This window comes from Panthera onca, chromosome B3, assembly GCF_046562875.1.
Source record: "Panthera onca isolate mPanOnc1 chromosome B3, mPanOnc1 haplotype 2, whole genome shotgun sequence".
Classification (NCBI taxonomy): domain Eukaryota; kingdom Metazoa; phylum Chordata; class Mammalia; order Carnivora; family Felidae; genus Panthera; species Panthera onca.
In genome coordinates this window covers 1666873-1694725 of record NC_138344.1, presented here as the reverse complement: position 1 = coordinate 1694725, position 27853 = coordinate 1666873, and the positions used below count along the sequence as shown (strand labels likewise).

The window sequence follows — 27853 nt, the reverse complement described above, 5'->3', positions numbered from 1 at the left end:
CAGGGTCCAACCTGCTCCCCGGGGGTCGGAGGGCCCACTCTGCAAAGCCACTGTGGGGCGGGCCCACCACGAACCCCGGCCTGCCCCGCCGTGGCCGCTGCTGAACTAGAGACACGAGGCCACCTCTCGTCCCCGCACCCCTCGCCCACGCCCCGTGCCCCTGCTCCCCTCCCGCCCTCTCTCCTCCACGGTGCCCTCTGGAACGCACACCCCTACATCCTCAGCACCGTACGGAAGCGATGACTCCCCCCGGGGCGTGGGTCCATTCTCAGAGCAGGCAGGGCCCATGTGACTCCGTGGCCAGGGTGCCAAAGAGGCCCCGGCCACCTCCACACAACCAGCAGCTGCGGAAGCATATACTTCTCTGGATTTGGCGCACAGAGGGGAACCATCTGGGACCCAATGGCATGGCCCATTCCGGAAGGAAGGGGCAGCAGGGCCCGGAGGCTCGGCCCCCGCCCGTGGGGGTTGTGGGGGATGAGCGGCCTGCTTGGCGTCCTCTCCGTGGGAACACGGGACCAGACATGCCTACTCTGAAGGTCACGTGAACACCCAAAGACGTACACGTGCAAGGTCAGTCAACCCCCTTCAGGAACCAGAGCGTAAGAGCCTGGCGGGTCCAGGAGGCACTTGCGTGAGCCCCAAGATGACAGCGTCCTGGCCTGGAGCCCCACGGTCGGGGAGCCTCCCCTGGTCGGCCCGGCCCCTGCCTCTTGGTTTCTCTGAGGGAAGAGGGCATTCTGGAAGGTTCTAGGATACAGCCCAGAACACCATCTCAGGCTAAAGGGTTGAAGAACTACTTGTTTTCCTCTTAAAATGCTTTTACTGTAAATCCAAAGTGATCTCTTGGAAAAATCAAATACACGCATACATACACACACACAGTAAAAACCCCAATCTTCCTGTCCAAAGAAAGAGACTATCGACACCTGGGCCTATTTCCCGTCAAACTTTTCGTGTGCATGTCTGCTCTTTCTTTTAATTAATTGAGGCTTCATGGTCTTTATTTTTCCACCTTATGTCACAACAGAAACTCATAAAATGTAATCATAAACATTATTTGAAAGGCTCTATAGCATCACTTTGAGTAGACAATTTACTTTCGGACATGAAGCTATTCCCAGGGCTTCCACACGGCAAATAATGCCGTGGCGAGCAACTGGGAAGAAAAATACATCCACACCATGTCAGGGTAGGTTCCCAAGAATGGAAATCCCGCCTCCGGTGACAACAGGCTATCCGTACCAACACCCGGTCTACTCCAGGCTCCGAGTGAACCGCGGACGGTCCCGCACGGAGAGTGTTTCCACTCTATGAAACGGACAGAATTATGGCACATCTCAGGCTTTTCGATGATAATTTTTCTAAGTCTAAAGCGTATAGGGTTTAGAACAGGACTCGGCAATCTACGTGTTGACATCTGTGACATCTGACCCCAAAGGGGCTCACTGTTACTTAAATATTTATTGGATCACGGCCACAGCCGTCACGGCTCCTCTCGTGCTACAATGGCAGAGCTGAGCACGTGTGAAAGACACTGTAAGACTCACAAAGCCAAACCTACCGACTACCTGGCCCTCAACAAAAAAACATTTGCCAGCTCCCACTTTTAGAAGAATGATCACAGATGCCAACACAGAGCGCTGTCCTCTATGGGCAAAGGGTCCTTCTGTAACTGTTTTCACTAAGCTGATTTTTAAGTATTATTTAGATCAGCGGTAACTTTGTAAAAAAAAAAAAAAAAAAAAAGAAGAAGAAGAAAAAGAATCAGAAGTTTGTGTTGGATAAGATCACAAAAGAAAGCTCTGTGCTCATAAAACAGCTCCCCAGGCTACAGCAGAAATACAAATATAAATGAGAATTATTTCATCAAAAGAATCCTTAAGAAAACTGGAAACATCTTATCTCGGTTTAAAAAGAAGAAACCCCAAGATAGCAAAGGAGGAAAACATGGGAAAATTATTAGGAACAAAGGCAAAGCGGTGGCCCCGTGACGGACACTATTTGATGCTGTTCCAAAGACGTGTGGCCCCCGGGATGGGGACCAGAGGCTGGACGGGACTTTGGTTGCTGTTCCAGTGACAGCGTGTTCTTGTTCTCAGAGGCTGACCCCGGCCACGTTAGCAGCTGTGCACACAGGAACAAACACCCCCCGGCACGTGGGATCTGCTCCAGAGCGCGAGCCGCATCGACGGAGCCTCCTGCGAGGGAGCTCGGGTGCGTTTCCCTCGTATTTCGTCCTGGCTGGCAGGTGTCTGGGCACGACCGAGGGCACAGCCACACCAACGCTCAAGTGGTGGCCAGAACGGTTTTCTTCTCACACCAGATGAAGGGGCTCTGGGTGGGCAGGACACCCGTCGCCCCAAGCACCCGGGCCTCCCCCAGCACAGTGCTCTCCTGTTATTTCTTTATTGTGACTGTCACAGCATTTGCCACCTTCTTGTCTGAGCCCGCCTCCCCGGCCATGATGATTGGTTGAGGGCTGGGCCCCTGGCACACGCTGCACCAATCACAGCACCTCGTTCCTCCTCTGTCCATAGTGACCGGTCCCCAAACTCGGAAAGGATCCAGCCAGGCCAGTCAGGGTCCCCCACGGGCCAAATGTGAGCATTCCCACCTGTCCTCTCTCTACCCTTTTCTTTAGGAACCTGAGCTCAGCCTCACGGGAGGACCGGACCGACGGCAACGAGACGGACTCTAAGAAAGCCGTGAAGGTGCTGCCTGGTGAGAGTGCCATCACGGTGTTCAGATCCTTGGTGCCACCAACCCCCAGACCCCCCCCTTGAACACCCGCTTCTGTCACTTGCAAGCAAACAGCCCAGACGAATGCAACCCTCTTCGGCCTTTGACAGAAGGAAGGACAAGGGACAGAGGGCTCCTGAGGCTTTTCCTAAGGGCGGGGCACGACACAACAGTTTGTGCGCGTGACCCCGTGAGACCCCATCACGACCCCAGAAGTGGGGTCACGGTGAAGCCAACAGGCAGGAGGAGAAGGGCACTGACTGGGAGGGGCCGGCCTCCCGGGGAGAAACCCTGTCTGTGCCGTCCAGACGTCCGGGAACTACGGGCACATGGAGATAATAAGACGCAGACCGACTTAGGGGAGGCTCCGCTGTTGTTCCTAAATTCTCCGTGCGCAGTGCAGCCCCTCACTGTGGCGGCCCGGGCACAGACACCCCACGACCCCCCTGCTCGCGAGACCCGGCCGTGTGGTCCCCGAGGCAAACTGAAGCCCAGAGACACCAGAAAACTCAGCCAAGACTGGCCTCCTCGTGGGGATCTGAGGAAGGGTCCTTGCTCCCAGGGCAGCCGCTGCTCGGGGACTTGTAGCCCACCCCTCCCCCACAACCAGCGGAGAGCAGGGTGGGCGAGCAGGGTGGGTGGGGGACAGGGGACAGCCGCTGCAGGGGTGGATCCCAGGGTGGTGGTTTTTCCCTCTTTTGTAATTCGTGTGTTTATTGCTTTTCCGGTTTTGCCTGCATTTTGGTAGGAGCCTTTAGGTCACGCCATCCCGGGGACACTCCTGAGGGGTCTGCACCCACTGTGGGTGCAGTGACAGGGCCTCAGCACCCCCGGGGCAGGCACAGCCAGTGACCAGGCTGGCGGGGCTGGCCGGGGGCGGTCCTGGCTTTGCCCGCTGTCCCAGAAGTTACTAGGAGAGCAGTCACTCCCCCAGAGGCAGGCCGGCCAGGGATTCCTGACGCTTCTGAGGTCCAGCGGTCCCCTGACGTCGTCGGTGGGCAATACTCTGAGTGTGCTTCGCGAGGGCCGCCCCACGCTGTAAAGGCAGAACCGTCTGGGGAAATTCAGATGATTTGTATTTTAAATGTAAGACTATCAATAGTTTAGATTTTAGAAGCAAATGCTTATAAGACTAGCATTAATACTTAATGCCGCCCATCTCTGAGAGAGCGAGAGAGAGACGCCCGGCCTGGGGGACTGAGCGTCCTAGTCAGTCTGCGGGGAAGGAAGCTGGGAGAAGTGACCACTGGCAGCGGTGATCATGTCACCGAACAGAAGAGCCCAGAGAGGGAAGCGTTTCCAGGGAGCAGGACAGGCTCGCAGGGAACCATCCCTCCTCTGGGTTAGGACTTAGCCCATGGCCCTCGAATAGCAAAAGAAACACAAAGGGACCCACAACTAGAGCTGGTGACAGGGGCCGAGGCCCCACAGACGCTCACAAGGAGCCCCTCTGACTTGTGCGCGAGCCCACCCTGCCCCCCGGGGAAGGCGGTGGGGAGCCTCTGGCCGGGCAAGGGGCCGGCGGCCGGGCCATCGTGCGCAGAGCATCACGGAGGTGATGTCCTGCACGCTGACAAGGGCAGGGTGGACACGGGGGTAGGCAGAGACCCTCGGTGGGGGACGGCCACACTGCCTCTGCCGTGGACAACCGGGCTCCCGCGGCCTCCCAAGAGCCCCCGGCTTGGAACTTTCTCTGGCGGACACATTCCAGGCCTGACGCCAACCACCCGAGCGCCACCCGCGGCTCCAGTGTTCATTCCAAACCCGCACCCCACCCCCCGCCCTGTCCCTCCCCCGCCGTGGCCACCCCTGGCCCCCCCCGGCCCCCCCGCACCTCTTCTGCTATTTAATCTGCAGAAACAGTACAAGTGCTTCGTCCTGTTTAGAACATGCTGGGCTGTGCTTTAAAGAAACACATTCCTCTCGGGGTATCATGCTACAAAAATGCCAGAAATGCAGGCCTGAGGCTTTCATTGTAACGGTAAACGATGAAGCGCCCTCTCCATCCTTGGCTGTGGAAAGGCCGCCTGGCGCGTACAAGGAGCCCGGGCTGACACACTGTGTTCCAGAAGGCAGTTTCAGGTCATGCCTTGCCTCCCCTGCACACTGCTAACAAGACAATCAAGAAAACACAAAAATAGCCACAGAAATCCGTATCCATGCTGAAACGCGGCGAAAAGGGCCTCGAACAGATCGGAAACACGGAGGGATTTCTGCAGGAACAGGGCACGTGCGGCCTGTGGTTCAACAAAGACAGAGGAAGGGACTGTCTGGGAAGCAAATAACAGGTTTCTCTAAGAGAAGCCTCCAAATGCACAAGCAGCAGAAAGACCAGGGAGTCGGGAAGCAGACGAGGGGTCCCAGGGCCTGGACGGAGGGCCCCGGCCAGAGCTCTCGTGTCACCCGGGCTTCTGGAAGCCAGCCCGCCCCGTGAAGGGGAGGAAGGAGGCAGGCTGCGGGGGGAGGGGGCTGGGGAACGGGGTGGGGGCTGGGGGGGAACCTTCCAGCACACACGCCACACACCCCCCCCCCCCGCCAACCCCGGCTGGCGGCAGCCTCCCAGCCCCGCCCCCCACAACCCAGCCCCAGTCTAGAAAAATTAACTCTCAAAGAAATACACACAGACCCAAACCATTTCAGCTCTTTGTACACGTTAGGATCCAAGGATGAATGAAAAGGTGAAGGAGGCGAGCGTAACGCATGGGAAGATTCAACACGGCAAGAAGGATGTGACTGCAAAATCACACCAAGTACCCCCCCCCCACCCCCACCCCACGAAACGCATTCCAGGGACGCGGGCCACACCGCAACACCCGATCTCGGTGGTACGCACAAGATCCTTCATAAACAGAAAGGCAATGACCTGAGTCCGGGAAAGATTGCTTTTGGGTAAAAAACGTGATTTCAGGATCAAAGCCCAAATGACAGCAGCTCAACCAGGAAACTACAAGAACCTCCGAGAAACAGTCCTGGAGCCACAGAACAGAGCCCACAGCGGGGGACACGGGGGACAGGGGACACACTACAGGGGCTTCTGCTTCCAGTCCAGACAGAGCAATGGGGCCCAGCTTCACCTTCCCTCTGAACCCATCAAACAACCGACAAAATACATAGGACAACAGTGAACAGGCGAGGCGAGGCCACGGGTCCCCCAGGGACCGCCTGGAGAGCACCCCCAGGCCGCAGCTCAGGGGACAGGGCCCAGACTGAGCCAGCTAGTGGAGGATGTGCACCTGGGAGACTAGGACGGAGAACCAGGGCGGGAGGGGACACACAGGGGACCCCAGAGTTCTGCAGGGGTCCCCCGGAGCCAGTACCAGGCTACCGATCGGCTGGTGCGTGTGAGGAAACCACCTGAGGCCAAAGAAAGTGCCCGCGGGAAGGTTAGAGAGAAGGAAGAGCTGAGAACTGAAATTCTGGACATGAAAACCGCTGTCTCCAATGGAAAACACACAAGATGGGATTAAAGGCAGACGAGATGTTTCAGAAAAAGAGATTAGTGAACTTGAACACACAGAAAAAAGTATTCAAAATGAAATACACAGAGATCAAAAGGATTTAAGGAAATGAAAAGAGCATCCGTGAACCGTGGGAGAACTCTCGCCGTCTAATATATGTGTAATTGGTGTCCCAGAAACAGGAGGGAAAGACGGGAACAGGGAAAAACATGTGCGGAATGAAAAGCTGGTGCTTCTTATAAATATGATGAAAACCGTAAGCCCAAAGATGAAAGTCACTAAATGAACACCAAGTACAATAAACACGAGGAAACCATACGCAGGCGAGCCATAATCCCATGTTCAACACCAGTTACAAAGAGAAAAACCTTAAAGCCAGCCGGATAAAAAGAGGTATTTTGTACCGAGGGCAGGGTTGAGAACGGCACGGAGTTTCTCGCGGGAGCCAACGCCAACGAGAAGACGCTGGATTCACAGCAGCAAAGGAAACCACAGGCCCACGCCCGTCACCAGCACCGCGGAAGAACCCTGACACAGAACGTCAGCAAGTCAAACCCGACCACGTCCTGCCCCAAGTGCGGTTCATCTCAGGAACCAAAGACCTGCTTCGCTTTGAAAAACTCAAACAATGTACTTCACTGCAAGAACTAGAAAGGAAATGCCACGCTGTCATCACGGTAGAGGCCATCTCCCCCGGCCACACCCCTCCCCCAGCTCCACCACGGACGGGGACCGCGTCCGCTTTGCCCACCCCCGTGCCTCCCGTATCGGGCGCAGTTACGCGTGCAGCACGAGCAACGAGGGGATGGCCTCACGACGCGCCACCCGCTTCCGTCAAGTGCTTCCCCTCGTCCACAAAGACCCGCTGGCCAAGCCCTGGGAGCCGGCAGTCCTGGAGAGGAGGGCCCGTGTGGGTCCTGTCTCAGCCCCGGAGCCTCGGCTACTCTCAGGGGCCAGCCTGGGGGTCACCATGGGCTGCCTTCGGTCCTTCCAGGGCCGCCAGGGCCACTGCTGACCCCCAGTCGCATCCCCCAGCGCTCAGACCCACCCGACGGGCACGGCCCCGCCCCAGCCGCTGACGGCGCCTCAGCTGACGGCTCACTCAGGTACCTTCTCATAAAGCCACACGGCTTGAGGATGCTTGGGAGTCTCACCCACCCCTCCAGGCGACAGCCGCCCTCTTGCCTCCAGTGCGTCCTTTCCTCCCGAGCCCCCTGGGCCATCAGGCTGAGGCAAGACCTTCCTGAGCCGTGTCTTGGCCTGGCCCCTCCTGTCACCTGCACTGCTCCCCCTTTACGGCCCCCCCCAGGGGTGTCTCTCTCCGAGCGTGTGCGCAGATCCCCATCCAGGCTTGCTGTCCAGGCACTCGGCCCGAGACAGAGCCTGCCTGCACGAGGAAAGCACCAACCGAGCTCACAGGGCACTGTCTTGGGTGCCACTCACACTGTCCTCGTGCCAGTGGGGACCTGGGCACCTAGGGAGAACCCGTACCTTGTTCACGACTGCCTAAATGGTCTGGGGTAAACCTGGGACCCAAACCCATGGCGGACTATGGCTCCCAGGCCCACACTCTTAGCTCCCCCACCCCGGGCACAGGTGAGTGTGCATGGGCACAAACTGTGAGGCACGTGCACTTTCCCGGTCCCGTCCCACAGTGTCAGCCGGGCTGCTGAGCACAGAGGCAGGGCGACCAAGGGGGCTTCGAACTGAGCACAAGCACGTACATTCCACGGCGGCCGGGCAGTCTCCTGACACGGCCAGGGGCTCCCGGGCAGGGTGCATTCCAGAAGGAGCCAGGCGGCCCAGACAAGAGCTGGCCTGTATGAGCGCTGAGGTCCCCACGGCACGGAGCTCTTCTGATTCTGGGCCCTCAGAATATGTGCACTTGATTCAAGGTTAAAGAATGACATTGTAAATAGCTCATTTGAGACTAATTTATGTCATCACCAGAAAGGGGAAAACTGAAACCCATCCGTCGTCGGATCACTGCCTGAGTAAACGGCTGGCAGGCGAGGCTCTGCGTTGGTGCGTAAGAAAAGAATCTACAAAAATAAAAGGAAAAGTGAACGCAGATGTTCGTCTCAATTAGCTTCTACTGGGAGAGCAATAAACAGGAAAGATCACTGCTGTGCGTGCATTTTTATTTAACCGTTTGGTGTGAGTCATGACATCTCAGAAGGAAACGTGTCTCTTTTTTTAGTGAAGCTAAAGGAAACTATTTTAATTTTCTTGATCCTGCTGGATCGTTTGCAATCGAGTTATTTTTAACCAAAGCATTACAAAATACGGCCGCCACGTGAGGCTCTTACTAAAACCTGCATCCTACAGGAGCAAGCAATGATTCCGTTGGTCTCTTCACTTGTCCTAAAGTAACTCGAAATAATTCTATCTGCCTAAAAACAATACGACTCATAGGTTATTTTTGTTCCAGTTTCCCATTATAGATGGAGAAATCAAGTCTTGTCTATTTACTGGTTGAGCCTCAGAGCTAGGACCAAAGATACTTGGTTAAGAATTCCAGGCGTGCAAAGAGGATTTCAGGGCTCCTGCTGCTTACTTTCAATGATGTTGCTGACAGATGACATTGTTAACATTTTGTTTCTTCTTTATTTTGATCCTGCTGACATGTTTGTCCTGCTAAAAAACAGATCCGGGCTGTATTCTTTCATTTTTATGGGTGTTTTTTGGTTTGTTTGTTTGTTTTTGGTGAGGGACACGCCGGGCGAGTCTGGACGCCTGGCCTTTACCACGACAGGGTCAGAGAAATGGGTTGCAATGCCAGCCTCAGAAGCCTGAAAAGAGCCAGTAAAATTCAGATGTGCACGGACATTGAGGACCACTGTTTTAGGGGCTGGGGATTTTCAAAAGTTACTAACAAAGCTGCTGTTCTGCAAGCATTACTTGGATGTTCCATTTCAGGAAAAGCCAGGCTACAGAAATGGAAACGCAGAGAACAGATCTCGAGGTTCGTAGCATCACAAAGGAACGCAGCGACGCTCCGCTGAGGTGGTGACGTCTCCCCGTGGATTTAGAGCGAGATCGAGGGTTCCCAAGCGCCACGCACACGCATTTGTAAGGGGCTGGGAGATACGAAGATGGGCCCGTTCGAGAGAACCTAACCTCGTCGCCACTTTTTCTCGACTCGCCCAGGTGCGGGGCGCAGGGGACACAGGGCTCCCAGCCATGGCTGCCTCCCTTGCGTCCCTGGCTGCCTTCCTGCCTCCCTGCAAGCCCCTTCGTGAAGGAGGCTGTGCACACCTGTCACTTCTCCTACGGATGTGGGCTCTGGGACCGATGCAAAAGCCCGTCATTCGGTGCCACCAGTACTCAGCCTTGCAAAGCCCAGCATGCTTTGGTTTCAGGGCCCATTCCCAAACAAGCTGTTACTCTGGAGCTGTTACTCTGGACCACACCGGCTAGGGCCTGGGGCATGGGAGGCAAGGACAGGAAGAAAAAGGAGTCTGGGCCCGGTGATGGGGACAGGGTGCCACGCCACAAAGGACGCCTCGGGAAACCTAGGCACAGGGCCCGGCACCAGCCGGCCTGCATCCACTAGTAAGTGCTGCTTCCGGAAACTACTCTGTACCCTGAAGACTGGCAGAGCCGGGCCTGAGCGGGCCGGGTCCTTGTCACAGCAGAACCCGTCCCGGGCTGGAGGCCAAACTGCCCCTCACCCATCAGCTGTCCACTGCTTGTCCCCACCTCCCCGGCTCGGGCGTCCCTGCACCACTGCCTCCCTCTGGCTCACCCCCCGACCCCCTCCTCCGGCCGTGGTGACCTCCTACTGGTCTCTGGAGAAAAGGGACTTGGTCCCGGCCCCGCTTCTGTCCACGAAGGCAGTGCCAAGAGGCAGGTCTGGCCCGAGGCAGGACCCAGGCACCAGGCAGTGAGTTGAGTCGGAAGGCGGGCGAGGGGCTGGAGCGAGGAGATCCCAGGAGAGGGGCACCGCTGAGAGATCGCATGGCACCACGGGGCCGGGGGGGTGACTGCTCCGGGCCCCGGCAGATCCGAGAGACGCGGAGAAGCAGGGAGAGAGTGTGCTCTCTGTCCCCCCTCGGGCGGGCCTACCCCACCGTCCAGGGAGGAAGACAGTGCCAGCAGGTGCAGCTGGGGGGGGGAGGTGGGGAAGCGGGGGCAGGAGAGTGACACAGCGTGGTTCGCCTCCAGGACGCTCATACCTGGACGAGCAGGTGCAAGGGCGGGGAGGGGCTGGAGGACCGCTCCTGGCTCCTGGCGGCTCGCGGCACACACAGCAAACCCGAGCGTGGGCACGCGGAGCGCCTCCCGCACCCGAGCCACGTCGGTCGGTGAAGAGGGACCGATGGGCCCACGGGGACCCGGCGGTTAACACAAACGCGTCCGTGGAAGGCGTGGGTCTTGTGGCCCGACTCAACACGGCAAGCTGGGGCCACCGACGAGGTGCCTCCTGCTGTCCCCAGCTAAACTCCCTTCCGGCCGAAGAGATGGGGCAGTGACAACACGGGGCCGCGAGAAAGGGTCACCAAGTTCCCCCGATAATCAGCTCTCTTAACGTTATCTGGGTGGAGGAAAGAGCTAGAGCGAGTGGAAACACGCCCACGTTGTGCTCCCCGAGAGCCCACGTCCCCACCATCGCTGTGCCGAGCGGGTCTGCCTGGAATTGCTGGGCGTGGCCTCGCGCGGAGACAGGCGAGATGAGGCCGAACTGGGTGAGGGATGGGCGCTGACGGGAGGAGGAAAGTCTGCACAGAGACACGGGGAGAACGCTGTGTGTGACCGGGGCAGAGACGGGAGGGGCGCCTACAGCCGGGGAGGCTCAGGACCGCTGGCCGCCAGCAGAAGCCGGGAAGGAGGCGCGGAACAGTCTCTCCCACGGAGCCCACGGAAGGAACCGCCGTGCTGACATCCTGATTTCGGACCTCCCAGCCCCGGAGCCGTGAGAGAGGACACCCCTGAGGTTTTCGGCGGCCTGGTGCGTGCCGATGGCAGCGACGGACAGCACCCAACCCCGCCCCGCGGTCTCCCCTGCGCCCCGTCGGCACCCTCGCCGGCTCGTCCCCCGGCTGGTCTGCCCCCCACCCCGACACGCTCCCCGCTCTGCACTTGGATCACGGGACTCCTCTGGGCAAACACCTGTAGGGGTCTGGCGTCTCCCGCCCTGGGGACGGGCACCCCCCCCCCCCCCACCATCTCCTCCCCAGACCTTCCGGGCCTCACGCGCTCCCGAGAGCCCTGCCCAACCCACCAGACAGGCCTGGTGACAGGTGACATCGACAGGTTCTCAATGCCCCACCGACTTTTCCTGCTCAACACTCATCGTGATGCGCGATGGCCGTTCCATGTGATTATGCCACTGATGTCTCTCTCCGCCCCTAGCCCGCGGACCCCCCGAGAGCCAGACCACATCAGTGTTGTTTCTCAGTACACCCTCCACAGTCAGCACAGCGTCTCACTGGGTGTGGTGCGTTCATGGACGAGGACACGGAGACCTGGGGCGGTGACGCCCGCCACCCAAAGCAAAGGGCCGTGAACCGTGACTGGCACCAGGGGATCCTTCCTTCCACTGCCCCCCAGCTGCCTCCCCTACAGTCCAAGCCCACACCAGCCTCACCCGTAGCCGCCCAGGAGAGCACGCACACGGGCGGGGACGCGGCCCTCCAGCCGAGGTCCCTGATGGGTACACAGACCCTGCACTTGACTCCCTTATCTGCCGGGACACCAGAGCGATAACGAACCCAGCCGCCCGAGTTGGAAACCTGTCCAGATTCAGGAAACATCTTTCAACATAAAACAGAGGAAACACAAGCGGCTTTAACACGCTAGGCACGGAGGGAAGGGGACCGAGGCGGGTCGTACCAATATTTAACCTTGGGAGGAAAGAACTGAGCCAGCACCAAAGTGCATCTGGGATCACGGGTCCGAGGGGGCTGCGGTTTCCAGCGGGAACGTCGCTGAGAAGGACGAGAAGTAACCAGCCCGTGGTTCTCAGCTGCACTCTCTTGTGGGCTCACGGAGCACCTGCCCGCAGATGCTTCCTCCGGGGCCGGCGTGTGGACTACGTCACTGGGGCCTAAGTCAAATAAACATGCTCCTCTCGCCACCAAAACACTTTATTTCTATTTCAAACACAGAAACCCAGTAACACTGTTAATCGCTGACTCAGACAAAATCGGGAATTTTTCTTTTCTTGGCCATGTTTATCTGTTCCCCTCATAAGGCAAGAACCAGGCTGCCGAGCCGTGTTTTGGATCTCGGGTTCTGGCACCAGTCCGAGGGCGAAGCCTGGGTATCGCAAAGAAAATAAGCCACGTATTTGCAAGTGTGGTTTTAATGAAGTTACCTTCGTGACGGACACGTGGGAAGAGGCCGTCCTTTTCCAGAACTGATACAGCGGTGGGGGGAAGGGCTCCACAGCTCACCGAGCCCCTGTGGGGCCGTGACCTGACGGTCCTGCACGGGAGGACTGCACGGCCGCGGCCACGCGGTTTTGCCCTCGCCCTCTTCGCAAAGTGTCCCCGAGAAGGCCCGGCTGTCTTGGAGGGGCTGGGCCTCAGTGCTGACAGCTGCCGGCCACTTTCCCAGCCACGGTCCGTGACGCGTGTCTGTGTATCACACGGAGGTGGGGCAGTTTCTGCTCCGACCCGGGTCGCCTGGGGAGCCAGCGCAGGCACGCCCTCGGTTCCTCACTGTGTCCCTGAGCCACAGTGGATGCCGGCCGGCTGAATATACGGCAGCCCCTGCTGACCCTGCTGTCCGTGTGGAGGGCAGACTTGCAGAGTGATGTCCCCCCCCCGCCGCTGCTGTGTCCCCAGGCCCCGGGGGGTGGGGGGGGGGGGACACAAACCCCAGACATTGTTCTCCTCCCGGCTCTGCCCCAAGGCCCGGCCCTGCCAGAGACCCCCTGGCCATGGCCGCAGCTGCAGGAGGCCCCCAGCCACACCCTGCTGTTTTTTAATGCACGGCTTCTCAGACGTGAATATGCATATACATTAAAAATGAAAATGCAGGTGCTGAGTCAGCCCCTGCCCCCCCCCCCCCACCGGACGATGGGGCCTGTGAACCTGCATTTCTAGGAGGTTCCCAGGGGCTGCAGGTGGTGCGAAGCCACAGAGCACAGGTTCCGATCTCACCGGGGTTTACCATCCAACACAAATCAACGTCTGCCTTGAGGGTCACAGCTAACGTGACAGTCCCCACCTTAGGTTCAAGTCAGAGATGCGACGACCGGACGAGGTCAAACAGAGGTGGATCCAACCCAGGGGACGTGGTGTCGCGTCCCCGGATGCGGGCACCAAGCCAGGCCTTGTCAAACCGCGAGGAGCGCCACTGGGAATGCACGTTCCCGGGCCCTCCACGCTCCCGCCTCAGGAGGTCTGGGTTCCGGCGGAGTTGCCTCCCCGACAAGTTCACGAGTGATGCTCAAGCAGCGGGACCAGAGGCCACACCGTGAGAGCCTACACGAGATCACGCAGGACCCCGGAGGCCCCTGTGTCTGGGGCCCCACTGACCGCTGCCCGCCTGCCCCCTGGGGCAGGGGCCCCAAAGCCCTGTGTTGAGCACTTCGTCTGGACTGGCCACACGAGGCCAGCCTTCCGAGGCTTCTTTGTATCCAGATGTCCCCAAAGGCACAAAGGCTCCGCCCTCACAGACGAGCTCCGCTTTGCAGCACCTGTTCGGCCCCGGCCGTGTGGCCCCCAGAACCTCTCCGTGACTCCAAGCGTCTCTCTCCTCACCTGTGATCTGGGGTCCATACCAAACCCCCCATCACCCCCAAATCCCGGGCAGGCATGCCTGTCACATGTCCCCAGGTGATGAGTTCTCGGCCTGGGTTGAGAACCACTAAGTGGGTTAAAAAACAAAGAAAAGAAGAGGTGCTATAAAATGTAAGAGAGCTCACCGCAACGTTACTATTTTGCCGTGAAAGCACAATGCGCCCAGCGTGCCGCAGATGTCTCCTCTCCCTGACAGGCCCACACCGTCTTGAATGTCACACAAACCCGAGGAGAGGTCGATGACCCAACAGGGGTCCCCGGAGGCCGGCTCTCCCGAGCTGCTCTCTGGGCCCCGACCAGCGCCGGCCAAATCCTGTGAGCCAAGGCCGAAAGCATCTCTGGACCGCAGCGGGGCTCCCGGGAGACGTGGGGTGGGGGTGGGGGTGGGGGCTTAATCGCAGCTGATTGTGACTCGTGACGCTCGTGCACAAGGGGCTTTCTGGCCACAGCCCTCAGGGACCGACCCGGCCCGCGCTCTCCCCAGATTATCACAACAGCTAGGAAACGGGGTCCATTCATTCGCCAGCAGCTGGGAACCCCACGCACACAGGTACCTGCTGAATGCATGAGCTTACGGACAAAGAAAGGGGGGGGGGAGGGAGGGGCAAGAAGGTGGGGAGGGCAGGGGTGGAGGCAGGGAGGGAGAATTAATTCTGCTTTGGCTCACATCCGTCTCCACCACCGCACTGCCCCAACCGCTGCCAACTTTTCCCTGTATTGAGCCAAAATGCTGGCCCGATTCTCCGGACAAAGGAAGAAGGAGTCAGACGGAGGGGATGGGCCACGTCAACCTCACTCTGTCGGGGCCACGGGTTACCCGTTTCCACACCCGCGTCCCAGGCGGGGCAGCTGGGCACTTCCTACGCGGCACGGCGCCTGAGGTCACCGATGAGACGCCTCCAGCTTCTGCTCCCGGGATCGAGGCCGGCCAGAGCTTAGCGGCCACGGACAGGGGTGGAGGGGAAGTTGGGAAAGGCCACGGACGCAGAGATGGACGCGCTCCCTCTGTGCTCCCTCGCTGTGCTGCCTGCCCTCCGAACCCCGGCCCGTGGGGCAGACTCAGTCACCCTCAGAGGCTCTGGGATCACCTGGGAAGCCCCGGGCCTGTCCTCAGCTCCCTCCCTCCCCACAGCGGGCTGCGGCTGAGGTCACTCAGACGTCCTCGGTACGTGTCTCTGAAGCACACCCCCCATGCCCGCCGACTTTTATCTGATCCCTACCCCCGTCCTCACCTGCCAGAAGCTTCCCCTCCGTCTCAAGCCCGGAACGCAAATATGCCAGCATTCCCCCAGCAATCAAGATGTGCCCCCGCCCTTCCCTGAAAGGACCACCGCTAACACCACGGAGGCCAGCTCTCCCAGCCGGCCGGTGCAAACCTCCCTCCCTGTGGCGACTGCGCCCCATTTCCACGGGGAATCACCCCTCCCTGACTTTCCGGCTTCACCCCCCCAGGCCCAGACTCCTTGCCCCCCCCCCCCCGAAGTGGGCAGGGCAGGTCCTGGGCTCTCTGCGGGGACGCCCAGAGAAGGCGGATTCTGCTGGTTCTGCCGAGCGGTCCACGGGGCCCGCGGCTGCTAACACACACCTCCATTACGTGAGGAGAGCCCGCCTGAGAACGCGCCCTGCGCAGGAGCAACCCCCATCCTGGGTCGCGCGCAGACCCCAAAGAACTGAAAACAGGACCTCAAAGAGGCGTCGGCCCACCACGTTCGCTGCCGCGTTATTCACAGCAGCCAAGACACAGAAGGAAGCCCAAAGCCCAGCGACGGAGAGATGGACACAGAAAAGGTGGTACACACACCCTGAAGTATCACTCGGCCTGAAAAAGGCGGTGGGGGAGGGGGGAGCTTATCATTTGCAGCACGATGGATGAATTGAGAGGCCAGCATGCTAAGTGACGTGAGCCCGTCACAGGACAACCGCTGCATGGTTCCCCTTCCGTGAGAAATCTACAGGAGTCAACTCAGAAGCAGAGAACACAAGGGTGGCTTGAAACGGGGAGCTGGGGCGTAACGGGCGCAATGTTTCAATCGCGTGGGGGTGAATGAGTTCTGGAGTCAGCCGGCTAACACTATGCCTGCGGCTAATACAGAGAGCGTGCTTTAAAAACACCTATTTTATTTGTTCATTTTATAGGGGGGCGGGGAGGACCAGAGAGAGAGGGGGAGAGACGGAATCCCAAGCAGGTTCCGCGCCGTCAACGCAGAGCCCCACGCGGGGCTTGATCCCACAACTGTGAGCTGAAATCAAGAGTCAGATGCTCAAGACTGAGCCTCCCCGTCGCCCCCAGGGGTGGGCGCTTTGAAACACGTTAAGAGGGGAGAGCTCGTATCCAGTGTTCTTAGCACAAAAAGGAGAGAAAGGAAGAGAGAGAGAAGGAAAAGGAAAAAGCCACAAAGGGACACAGGAAATTTCTGGAGGTGACGGATGTGCTTAGTACCCCGACGGTGGCAATGGTATCCCCGGGTGTGTGCGTACGACCAGACTCACGAAAACATACGCATTAAACACGCTCGGCTGCTCGCGTGAGGGCGTACCTACAGAAGCGAAGCCGGGAGATGGAGAAAACCATGCCCAGCCAGTGTAGTTACGTTTTACGAAGTCACTGCAAACACCAACGAGCAGGTACTGGACCGCTGCTCCGAGGCAACAGCTCCCAGAAAGCCTCCGCACGCAGCACTGTCGTCATCTGGGATTCGGAACCGTGTCTCAGGTGCGTTTCTGCTCCAAGACCCCTCATTCGGTGTCGCCGACTCGGTAACCCTGCACTGCCGGCCACCAGCCCCGTGACTCGCGCCCGCGAGAAGCTGACCCACACACGAAGGTCTCCCCCGTGAGGCACACGGCGGCCCGCCCTCGCGGACCCCGGCCGGCACATCAGCCTTCGCTCCGGGGTCATCTTCGACGGCAAGATCTCCGACAAAAAGCACGAACATGCAAAACCAAACAGAGCAAAACCACCCAGGGCACGAAGGGCTGGAGGCAAGGGCAGCAATCATCCCGTGTGACCTTAGCCAGAAACGCGGGCCCCAGCGACTCAGATTTTCTCCCCTCTGTGCACGTCCGCGTCTGCCTGCAAATGCATTTTGGGGTTACAACTGAGTTCTGCCAAGAGGCGGATTTGCAAGTACAGACTCCCGAGTGACGAGGGCGGAGCGTGGTTCCGTTTCCAGCGTCTGATCACTGTCTGCGCCTGAAGCCGGCAGGCCCTTGCCGTCCGGCAGCGATAGTCCCTGTGTCACTCAAGCCAGTCGGGGCTGGTTTTCTGTCACTTGAACCCGGGCTGGCTGCACAGCCACTTTTCTGTAAGCGCAGAGGTCTCTGGGAGGAAGGCGGGCCCACCGTCCAGTGACGACATGTCCCCCCTACCGTGCACGTTCAATGCCTCCCAAGTGCCCCCCCGTGTGGTACAAGCCCACCCTGTGGGTCCCACGGCTGAGGCATGGACTGTGCAACGGAGAGGCCCAGAGGCCAGGCTGAGCGCCACCCCCCCTCGCCACTCCCAGTGACCTGCCCGGCCCCCTGCCCCTCACCCTCCCACGCTGACCCCCACCAGGGGGGCCACGACCTTGCTCCCCACGCCGGAAATGAAGGGACGGGAGGGCTTGAGACCCTAGCCCAGTGGCCAAAGGCCCCAAATCACCCCCGAGGTTTATTACGTGTCCACCCAGGTCTGGTGAGTCAGCTAGACCCATGGCCAGAGCCTGACCTCCCCCTGACCATCACCCCCTCTGCCATCTGCCCCAGGCGGGGCTCCTGACTGGGTTTCCAAAAGCCACATCCTGTGGTCAGACCCAGAAGCCTAGGCAAAGTAGGGAAAGACAGACGGCTCTTTCCGAAAAAGGTGACTCCAGCTGTCAACACTTCCTGGTTGATTTACTGTCCTTCTCGAGTCCCTCTGGAATGCCGAACTTTATAAAGCATCTAACCTTGAAAGTGCTACATGGGGCTCTCTGATCTGGCTCGAGGCTGCGACAGCAGAGTCCGTTTTAGCATCATTTCTCAGCCTGTGCGTGGAGCTCCCTGACCGGCCAGGCGTCACCGTTACAGGCCACGCGGAGGTGAGCACAGCACAGGCCCCGTCCCCATAACTCCCCACCCCCCCCCCCGCCACGTCACTGACACCAACACCGAGACCATTACCAGTATCGTCCAGAAACAGCTGTACGTCTATTATTTCTGACCACGTCCGACTCAGTCTTACCTAAGTGTTAGGGGCTGGCCTGTGTCCCCCCAAAATGAGTATGGTGGAGCCCTAACCCCCAGAACCTCAGAATGTGACTATATGTGGAGGCAGGGCCTTTAAGGAGATAATGTTAAATAGAGTCATGAGAGTGGGGCCCTAATCTGACCAATGTCCTCCCAGGAAGAGAGACATCGGGGGCGCCTGGGCACAGAGCAGACCACGTGAGGACACGGCGGGCAGGTGCCAGGGACAAGCCGGTGAGAGAGGCTTCAGGAGAAGCACAGTCTACCAAGGCCTGGGTCTTGGACTTCCGGAGTGTTCCGGAGTGTTCCGGAGTGCAAGAGCGTGAGAAAATAAATTTCTGCTGTGCCAGCCGCCAGTCTCTGGTATTTTTTACGGCGGCCCTAGCAAACGGACACAACGGGCAAAGCGTTCACCCCCCCGTCCCGCATTCACCAGGCTCCTGCTGAAGACACACACGTAGACGGAGACCCCGCGGCTCTCGGTGCAGCAGCGAACTGAAGGCACAGACGTGTCTACCACCCAGCGCAAGAAAAACACGGCGGCCCAGGGGCTTGTTCTGAAAATGCAAATTTGTTCCAACGCGACTGAGCTGCTGGGGAACAATCCGAGTACGATGTGAGCTCTGTGTGCGCTTATGCGTGCTTCTGTCCACAAGGAACGCTGCGTGAACACAGAGAAGCGCACCCAGCTGAACGGAAGCACGCGGCTCACACACGCACGCGCTTCAGACACCTGCCGGGTCCCCCAGGCTGTCGCGCGTCACAAGCCACCTGTATCCGCCGTCACGAACACCTTTCGACTTCTAACATCACGTGACTGTCCTCGCACAAAAACACTCAAGTGGCAACCCTTCCAGGACCCACCTGTACGAGTAAATTTCACGTCAGTCTCAAGGCCTGGTGCCACGTTCACGTTTATGAATTTCTTAACCGTTTAATGTGCAAAATTATGCTCCCATTTTTACCAGGTTCCTATTCCTGTTTTTATCTGTCAGCGATTCGTTCTTGAGTGTTGTGCTCCTAACCCGTCTCTTCCCACTGCAGCTTTTATCTCCAGAGTCTGCGTACCGCGGTGACTTCCAGGAATGCGTATGTTGTGTTATAGCAGAACTGCCTTATTTAGATGTTACAATAAGGAACTTCGTTGCAGGGAACTAAGTAAGGCCTAGGTAATAACTGCCTACGATCAGGATCACCATAATTAAGCTCTGAGAGGCATAAACCTCATCACAGAACATGTGGTTCTGGCTAATGTAGCAACATCGCCTCCTAGTGACAACATCCCCTAATTGCAGGTAGAATATAGAGAGTGGGGGGGAAAAACCCTTATGTATTAAAATCGAATTGTTTAAATGTTACAAGGTAAATGAAGTCATTGCACAAGCCAAGTCAAATAGACCCCCTCACCTTTAGGCAGCTTTTTCTGACCTCCAGCTTCACCTTTAGGCAGCTTTTTCTGACCTCCAGCTTCCTGATCTGTTTACTGAAAGACATCCCTCTCCAGACTCAAACAGCCCCCAGGAGGGGGCAGCACTGACCTGTCATGGAGTTTTCGGAGGTACACAGCTGCTCTCTCAGCTTCTCCACATCGTCGGGGTGCACCTGCTCGTACAGGGTGCTCCCAAACCACTCTGACTGGGGCTGGTTCAGCACAGGGGTGACGGAGTCAGACACGTAAATGACCCGTCCCGTCTCTGCCGCCACTACAAACAGAAAGCCATCGGCTGCTTCCAGGATGAGGTGCTTCAGCTCCTGGGAAGAGAAGATCGAGGTTAGGACAGAACACTGACAAACGCAGCCTCATTAAGTTGTCCTATCAGCAACCTTTGACTTTTGCTCCCTCACTGGGATACACAGTTTTAGAAACTTTGATTGCTTTTTTCTTATTGAAAAATAAGCTAAAAAATGCACAGAGCTTGTCCTAGCTCTGAGATACAGCTACTCCAAAGACTTCTGGCCCTGCCCAAACCAGCCCTCTCTTAGGGACAGAAGGAAATTCTTGCCCAGGGCAGGGGCTGGAAAGCAAGGGAGTGATCACCAGAATGTGCTGGGCTGCCATAGGTGTGAATAGCCTCACCTACATATTCAAGCTGCAGTCCTGTTGCTGGGGCACAAGAAGGGCCCGGGGCACAGGGCTCAGTACAGAAGGTGCTGCTGCTGGAAGGGAGGGGAGGGGAAGAGAAAGGGGACAGTGAGGAGGGCAGTGTCCCAGCCACCGCTCCCGCACGGCTGGCGTGCACTTCCTCCCCTTCCTGCGCTCTGAGCGCAATGCCGGCAGTGGATACGGGAGTATCTCCTCATATTCGGGCACCCGTCAAACTTCCAGAACTCCTCGACAGACTCTCCGGGCAGCGTCGGGAGGCAGCAGGGCACACAGCATTGCCCACATCGCTTTATGGCGAGAAGAAAGGTTAGCCGCGCCAGCCCTGGGGCCGCGCTGACTCACGGGGCTTGTGACGGTCAGCGAGGGCAGGAAGGAAGCTGCGTGGAATCCGTGAACGGGCAGCGGGCAGCCCCACCATCATCCCCAGAGGGGCGTGAACGGAGCAGAGTCAACTCTGTTAAGATGTCTCTTCTTTGCCTGAAGGCGGCCCAAGTGTAGCCAACCTACCCGTGTCATTTTCGCATCAAGTCCGATGCAATGTGCTCTGCCCCTCTGGGCGTTGAGGAGCTAACTCTCCCACATGCCCCGCGCCCACACGTGCGCCTCCAAACACCCCACGCACTCAGCAGGCTCCCGCCACAAAGGGCCACTTTCTGCTGGGAATCCTCGGTTCGGATGTCGCCCCACTGTAACACCGATTAAGCGCCCACAGCACACGCGGGAATCTGACGCATGGGGCCCAGCCCCAGGGCGCTCCGAGGACCCAAAGAAAACGCGGGTCTGCTGGTGAGCAGAATCTGGGGAGCTCTGAGCTCTTGGCTGGGTCAGAACTTGAACATCCTCGGCCTGGGACCCTAGGGCGGAAGCAGACTATACGGGATTTTCTAAGAAAAAGTTTGTTTTGTCCACTTCCCTTGCTTCGTCCTTCAGCTGATCTGTGCCTCCCCGCCGCTTCCTGAGCTCAGAGGATGGGTCGACACCTTCACGCTCAGGACCGCAAGAGCTCACAACCGGTAGGACCGTAAGAAGGGAGCAGGATGTCTGCATAACAGCGGATCCCGTGCGCCGGCGGACGGGGCGGAGGCTGAAGGCTGCGGGAAGGTCTAGGGGTCGGAGCCTCACGCTGGTCACGGTCCCTCTGTCTACCCCTCTGTAGTTTTGTCTTCCGGGAGCACGTGATTCCTAATCAAGGTCACGGGCTTCCGAGCTCCAGTTAAACCAACAGGAAGGCCGGCGAGCACGGGTTCTGGAGGGAAAGAAGTGCCTCTCAACCCACGCAGCTGTGTGCCTTCGGGCACGGTACTGTCCTCAGCCTCCGTCTCTCCACACGGGTTTTTCCGGTGGGATTTTGTGACGCTGAATGAGCTCTTGCGTGTGGACACTCAGGAAGGGCTTGGCATACAGTCGGCGCCCCATAGATGCAGCTATTGTCACCATTGACCACGGAATGGGCCGGACTCATGGAAGCAGAGTACCCGCCTCTCTCCTCACCTTCCCCATCCTCAGTCACTTAAGGATGAGGATTAACTTCAAAGGCGGACCCGGCAAGACTGTCGTGAGTTAAAGGGACCCGTAGAGAAAGCGCTGTTCTTACCCTGGCGGCTCGTGGGCACGTAACACATTTCTGCCCCGTCACCTGCCAGGGGATCCCCCCTCCCGTTACCGGTCAGGCCCTGTGGGAAGCAGAGCCTTGGTGGGTGGAGCTACCCTACGGAGGGGACACGGGGCTGGCAGCCAGGCCCCTACCGCCAGGCTCTGGGTCCTCCGGGTCACGGTCATGGCAAGGCCACAGCCTCCTCACACGTGCGAGGTCAGGCGCCAGGACGACAGGAAAGGGCAGGTGAGATCCTGTGGCCACAGAGCGGAAGTCACCCGCGTCTGCCCCTTTTCCTTGTCCTTTTTCGGAACCTCGCTCCCCTGACCTGACACAGCCCGGCCCCACCAGAGCAGATGGCTCCGTCTCTAGTCACGCCTTTCGCTCCCGCCCCCGCGGCCCCACGCCCACGACCTCTTCCTGTCAAGTGCCCCGTCCCCGGCTCTCCGGGTGCGCTCTGGCCACCCCCCCCCCCATGGCCCCGCACTGCTAGGGATTCAGGCCATGCTCTGCGGGCTCCTCAAAGTCTCCCTTACTTCAGTCCCGCCCACATTCTCCCACAGCCACCTCACCTTGCCTGTCCCACGCCCACCACCCTGGACCAAGTCCTTCCAGACCCACCGGCCCATGTGTCCTGCAAAAGCGTTCGGGGTCAGGGACGCAAAAAGCCTCCGTTCATTCCAGAGTCGAGCAAAGTGAAGCTTGGAGCGTTTGAGGACCTGCCTCTGACGGGCGCACAGGCCAGGGCTGAGAGTGGGACACGGGCCTTCCCGTTGACGCAGGGATTTGTAAACTTGGTAAAACACTATCCCGCCAACCACTCCGCGTGTGAGCTCTTCGTCACGGATGGAAAGCACGGCTTTGGGGCCCGGCCAACCTGTGCCAGGCCCCGGCTCTGCCTCTGAGCGGTGGCCGGACCCTTTGTGAGCCACGACGCCCTCGTCTACACAGCAGGGACCAACACTAGCGGCCTGTCCCCCGGCTAGAGTGAGGAGGAAGCATGAAAACGGGCAGAGAGCTGGCAGCCGGCGGTGATGACGCCACAATTATCACCACGACCGCTCCCGGGCTGCCACCTTGATGGTATAGCCACCACTCGCTGGCACGGCGGCACGTGGCTTACACGGACACGGTCCCACGTCCGCACACTAAGCCCGGGGTGTTCTCGGAGAGATGCCTCACTGAGGTTTACGGGAAACTCAAAAGCAAAGGACACAGAGATGGACAAACACCGCCGCGAAGAAAGGAGTACAGCTTCCTGGTTCCACCCACCCCTCAACCTTTAACCCCTTTCCCCGTGTAGCTTGTGTCACCCGGTGACGGTGACTTCGTCCCCTCCCCACAGTGACTCCGTGGGGACGCGCGGGCCCACGGACGGGCCACGGACGGTACCTGCTCCGTCAGGAACGACGGCTTGTAGGCGCCGTCTGTGGACTTGTTCCCTGTGCCCCTCATGGACTTCATGTGCGACACGGCCATGCGGAGGATGGTCAGCTTGTCCGGCTTCCGGGCCAGCGCGCTGCACGTGGGCACCATGTCCGACAGCTCCGTGATGTACTGGGTCATCTTGTTCCTCCGCCGCCGCTCGATCTCGCTGTGGTTCTCTCTTCCCGAGAGCGCGACGACAGGGCGGGGGAAAGACAAGCGTCAGACCAGCGGTCGCCGTCTAACGGGACCGAGCGGCGCGCCCGCTAACACCGACCCGGAACGGCTGCCGCTTCAAACACAGACCCCTTGCGGCCTTCCGGGGGGCGGGGCACAGGCTTCCGCAGGGCCCCGTCTCACCTCCAAGGGCGTCCTGAGCCCTTGTCATCGTTCCCACGCACCCGACTAGTTTCCACTAAGCACAGAGAATGGAGACCTGATCCCTCAGCCGCGGGAAGCAAAGCCAACGTGCGCGCGCGCCTGAATCTGCACGTGGGTGCGCGCCCGCCCGCTGCTCGGAGTTGTGCTCCACGTGGATGTGTGTCTCCTGCGGCCCTACAGTGAGAAGCACCGTGTGGCCTCGCCATCCTCAGGGCCACAGACGGACGAGACCGTGGACAAACCTCTCCTGTAGGCCCGGCAGGGTTTCTACGGCCCAGGATAGGACAGGTGCGCTCCTGGCTTATTAAACAGCGAATGGCCCATTGGTTAAAAAGAACCGTGAGGGGTTGCTGGAATCGGTCTCCATGATGCGTGCAGAGAAAACCCAGCAGAAGGGATGGTTGGGCGCTCCCACCTCGGGATTATTACCTTGAGGGTGAAGTAGAGTAACAGCCCAGCGCCACCTGGGCCCGGGACCCCCCACCTGGCCCTGGGACCCCCCCCCCCCGACCTGGGCCCGGCACCATGCACCTGTCATGGGAGGCGGGATGGGACACACCTGGCCCCAGGCGCCCCCCACCCCCCACCTGGGCCCAGCACCGTGCACCTGCCACGGGAGGCAGGATGGGGGGCGCTGGCCCCGGGACCCTCCCCACCTGTGCTGGCACCATGCACCTGTCACGGGAGGCGGGATGGGACACACCTGGCCCCAGGACCCCCCCCAACCTGTGCTGGCACCATGCACCTGTCACGGGAGGCGGGATGGGACGCACCTGGCCCCAGGCCCCCCCCAACCTGTGCCCAGCACTGTGCACCTGTCACGGGAGGCGGCATGGCGGGGGGGGGGGTTGCTGGCCCCGGGACTCTGGGAAAGGCTGGGTGAGCTTGCTCAGGGTGGTGTCCTCGCCCCACCCCCTATCCCCCCAGGCCAGCCTGCACCTTGTCAAAGCAGACAGGTGGGGAGATGGTGTGCAGAGAATGCTGTCTGGGGCTGCCAAAGGGGGTACGACATCGGGCATGAACTCTGGCTGCTCAGGGACAGCAGCTGTGATGCAGGATGCAGCCTGTCCCCACCCAAGCCTGCACTCTTGATGGGAACCCTGGATGAGCTTCCCTCCCGTCTCCTGCCCAAAGGCACTCTTAACGGCAGACGTGCACCCTCCTCCTGACAGCAGGAAGGGAGGCTGTATCTTGCTGGGCGTTCAGGGAACACCCTTCCTGTCCCGGCCAGCCCTTCCTGGGCAGCAGGGCAGAACGTCTGGAGAGCCGAGGAAGCCTAAGAAAAGCCACGCTGTGCAGCCCCATAATGAGCCTGGGGCTGGCCAGGCCCTCTGGGGGATCCGCAGAGGCACGTCCAGCCGGGAACCCTCCCTGGCGTCTGAGGCTTCTCCAGAAGGGGAAGGGACGCTCCTTCCCTGGGAAGCGGGCAGGTGCCCTGCCCGCCGGAGCCATACAAGGCAGATTCTGCCAGGCGAAAGGCAGCCACACGTCCAGGCTGAAGATAAGGTCCCCGTGCAGCACAGAGAGGTGGGGACTGAGAAGGCCGACCCTCCCAAGAAGGGGCCAGGCCCAGCCTCTGGTCATCCCTGCCCCCGGCAGGACACACAGCCTCCACGTGTACATAGCACCTTCCGGCTCGCCAAGGCCTCGACAGCCACATCGGACCCTCCCCACACCCTCTGTGGCAGAGGGGCCAACGGCTCAGAGGTACTGACTCAGCAGGACCTGAGCCAGGCCTCCCCAGCGCGCTCACCGGTCCCGGATCCAGAGCCGGAACGCCCCTGCCTTGACAGGCGTCATGGGGGAGGAAATGCCCGGCGGCTTCCGAGGGACACAGCTCGGGACTACATGTGACCCCAGAAATGATTTCCTCCCCGCTCCCCACAAAGTCCCGCTGTTCTCTGGGCACTGTCACCGCAAGTCACGGTTAATTCATCTCTGCAGGACAGAAACGGAGGAGGGGGGCAGCCGAACAAGGTAAGAAGGACATCAAAACCACGTCAATCACGTGGGCACCAAACATCTCATATGAAGGGAAGACCAGCCCACGTGGGCCTGATGTTAGAGACCCTGCTCCCCAGAAAACGGATCTCATTCCGAAGCGTTTTAACCCAGATCCTAACCCCAAACTGCTGAGTCTGCAAGAACCCCCAACTCAATGCCCTGGTCACCCTGTGGCCCTGCCAAGGTCCGCCCCGCTTATCTGGGTCGTGAGCTCCAAGGACGCCAAGGCGTAGAGCGTCGGGAGAGTCTGGAAACGTCCACCTTGGGTCTTTGCTCTGGAGCCAGGAAGGCTCAGCTGGACATCTATCTCCCTGCCGTAAAGAGCGCTCCCGGGGCCAATGCACGTGTCCCACACCGGGCAGCAGGTCGGCAGGTGGAGGGGAACCCCTCCTCCTTCCTGGCCACCCTCTCTGCGTCAGGAGGGCGTGGAGTGTCTTCCCACCCGGGAACACACCAGCCGGCTTTCCAAGGATGCGCAGGCAAAGGGTTCTGGGAACCAACCGCCCTCCGCTTTTTCCGCCGGGGAAGGTCTCTGCAGGACACATCTGCCACACGGATTTTTCCCCGGACCAACGGGGTTTTAGTCGCCATACATATAAACAAGACAGGTGGCAAATTCACAGGGAAAGACGAGAACTAAAGCATCATCACCACCTATCAAACCAAAAACGTGCTCTTGAGCGTAAATACCGCACAGAAGTCACGAGGAAAGTATCAGAACAGGTGCGATGAAGGATAAAAGGCTGACTCAGTGGAAACTTTCCTCTCACGAATAGCTTTCCTTTTAGATAATGCTAGAGGTTCCTCGGCGAGGCTCCCCCAGCAGTGGCTGGGGACCAGTGCAGCCGGGTGCCCTACGCGTCCCAGGAAAAAGACACGTCAGAGACGGGGTGGGGCCTCAGGAAGGTCGCTTAGACCCATTCGTTGAAGGGGGAGAGAGCCTCGTAAAGCCTCCAGGGGGGGTTGATTCCAGGCTTACAGGACACCCCACGCACTGTGGCCGGGTTCACAGAACAGGTGTGAGAAGGCCGGCAAGGTCTCTGGGATGTTTAGAGCCGGGGTCCAGAGTGAGTCCGAATACGGCAGAAAACCAGGTTGATAACATGCAGGGGCAGGAATGAAAGGTTGGGAGGGAAGTTGTAAATCGAATGTCAAAAGGGTTTGACTTGGCCACGCTTCCCTTCCTTTCTTTTCATGAACCAGTATGCGTGGGCACATGTGTGTGCACACACACACGTGCAAATCACGCAAAGGGCACCGTGTCTAGGTCTGACGGTTGATGGCGGCTCCGGGCTGTCAGGTGTCCCTGCAGCGACATTTGAGTCAGCACCCACTGTTGGTGGCCAAGCCTTGCCGCAGGCACATGCGGAAAGGATCCCTGGACCCACCAGAAAATGCACCACGGGGCAGCGGCGGGGTTGGGGGAGGAAGAGGCGTGGGGAGGAGGCCTAGGGTTGCAGGCCCTGCTGGGGGCGGGGGCAGGACAGGCGCTCACCTCCCAGGTGGGCCAGGACCACCCACACAGGCAGGGGTGGGGACGGGGCTCACGGTGGCCTCCCGGAAAGAGGGCCTGCCCCACTCCCGGCTGCCGGGGAGACTCACGTTTGCAGAAACGCTTTCTGGAGTGTGATCGGTTCCCCCGGGTCCCTGACTGACACGGGAGCTCGCGGGACGGCCGTGCGGTCAGGCTCCGTGCCCTCGACGGAAGCTGTCCTCCCCAGACCCGGCCCCGGAAGCAAGGTCACTCTGTACCCCTGCTTCTCTTGCCTCTTTGGCAAAAATCGCTCCTCCTGTGACGCTCGGGCCGCCTGTCTCTATCGCCCTCGAGGCCCTGGTCACGGTCACCCATCGGCTGCACATGCAGACACGGCACGGTGTGGGGGCCAATGGCACGTAGCCCACCTCCTGTCCCCTCCACCCCCGCAGGCCGCGGCCAACCCCTCCCACGGCTGCACCCCCACCGTTGGAACGCAGCCCCCCCACCCCCGCCCGCATCAGCTCTCAGGTGCCCGTGGAACCTGCACCGTTCTTCCAATGCACGCCTGCCCTGCCCTGCCTCCGGCCCCCTCATTGTCCGGGGGCCGGCAGAGGCGACACGGCGCGCCCGAGACAAGTCTGGGGTGACCCGAGCTGGATCCCACGGATGCCAACAGAGAAGGGGGCGGAAAACCTTAGAGCCCACTGC

At 59.5% G+C, this 27853-nt stretch overlaps 1 protein-coding gene across 7 annotated transcripts in view; it reads right to left on the bottom strand.

The window, feature by feature from the left end:
- ARNT2 (aryl hydrocarbon receptor nuclear translocator 2) overlaps positions 1 to 27853 on the bottom strand; it is a 149513-nt gene that overhangs the window by 75446 nt on the left and 46214 nt on the right. For all 7 annotated transcript variants that reach the window (XM_081795824.1, XM_078449095.2, XM_078449090.2 and 4 more), the window contains exons 4-5: positions 23251 to 23464; positions 19699 to 19912 (exon numbers count right to left, since the gene is read on the bottom strand). In XM_081795824.1, coding sequence (XP_081651950.1) covers positions 19699 to 19912; positions 23251 to 23464 — 428 coding nt within the window. The remainder of the gene's footprint in view (positions 1 to 19698; positions 19913 to 23250; positions 23465 to 27853) is intronic.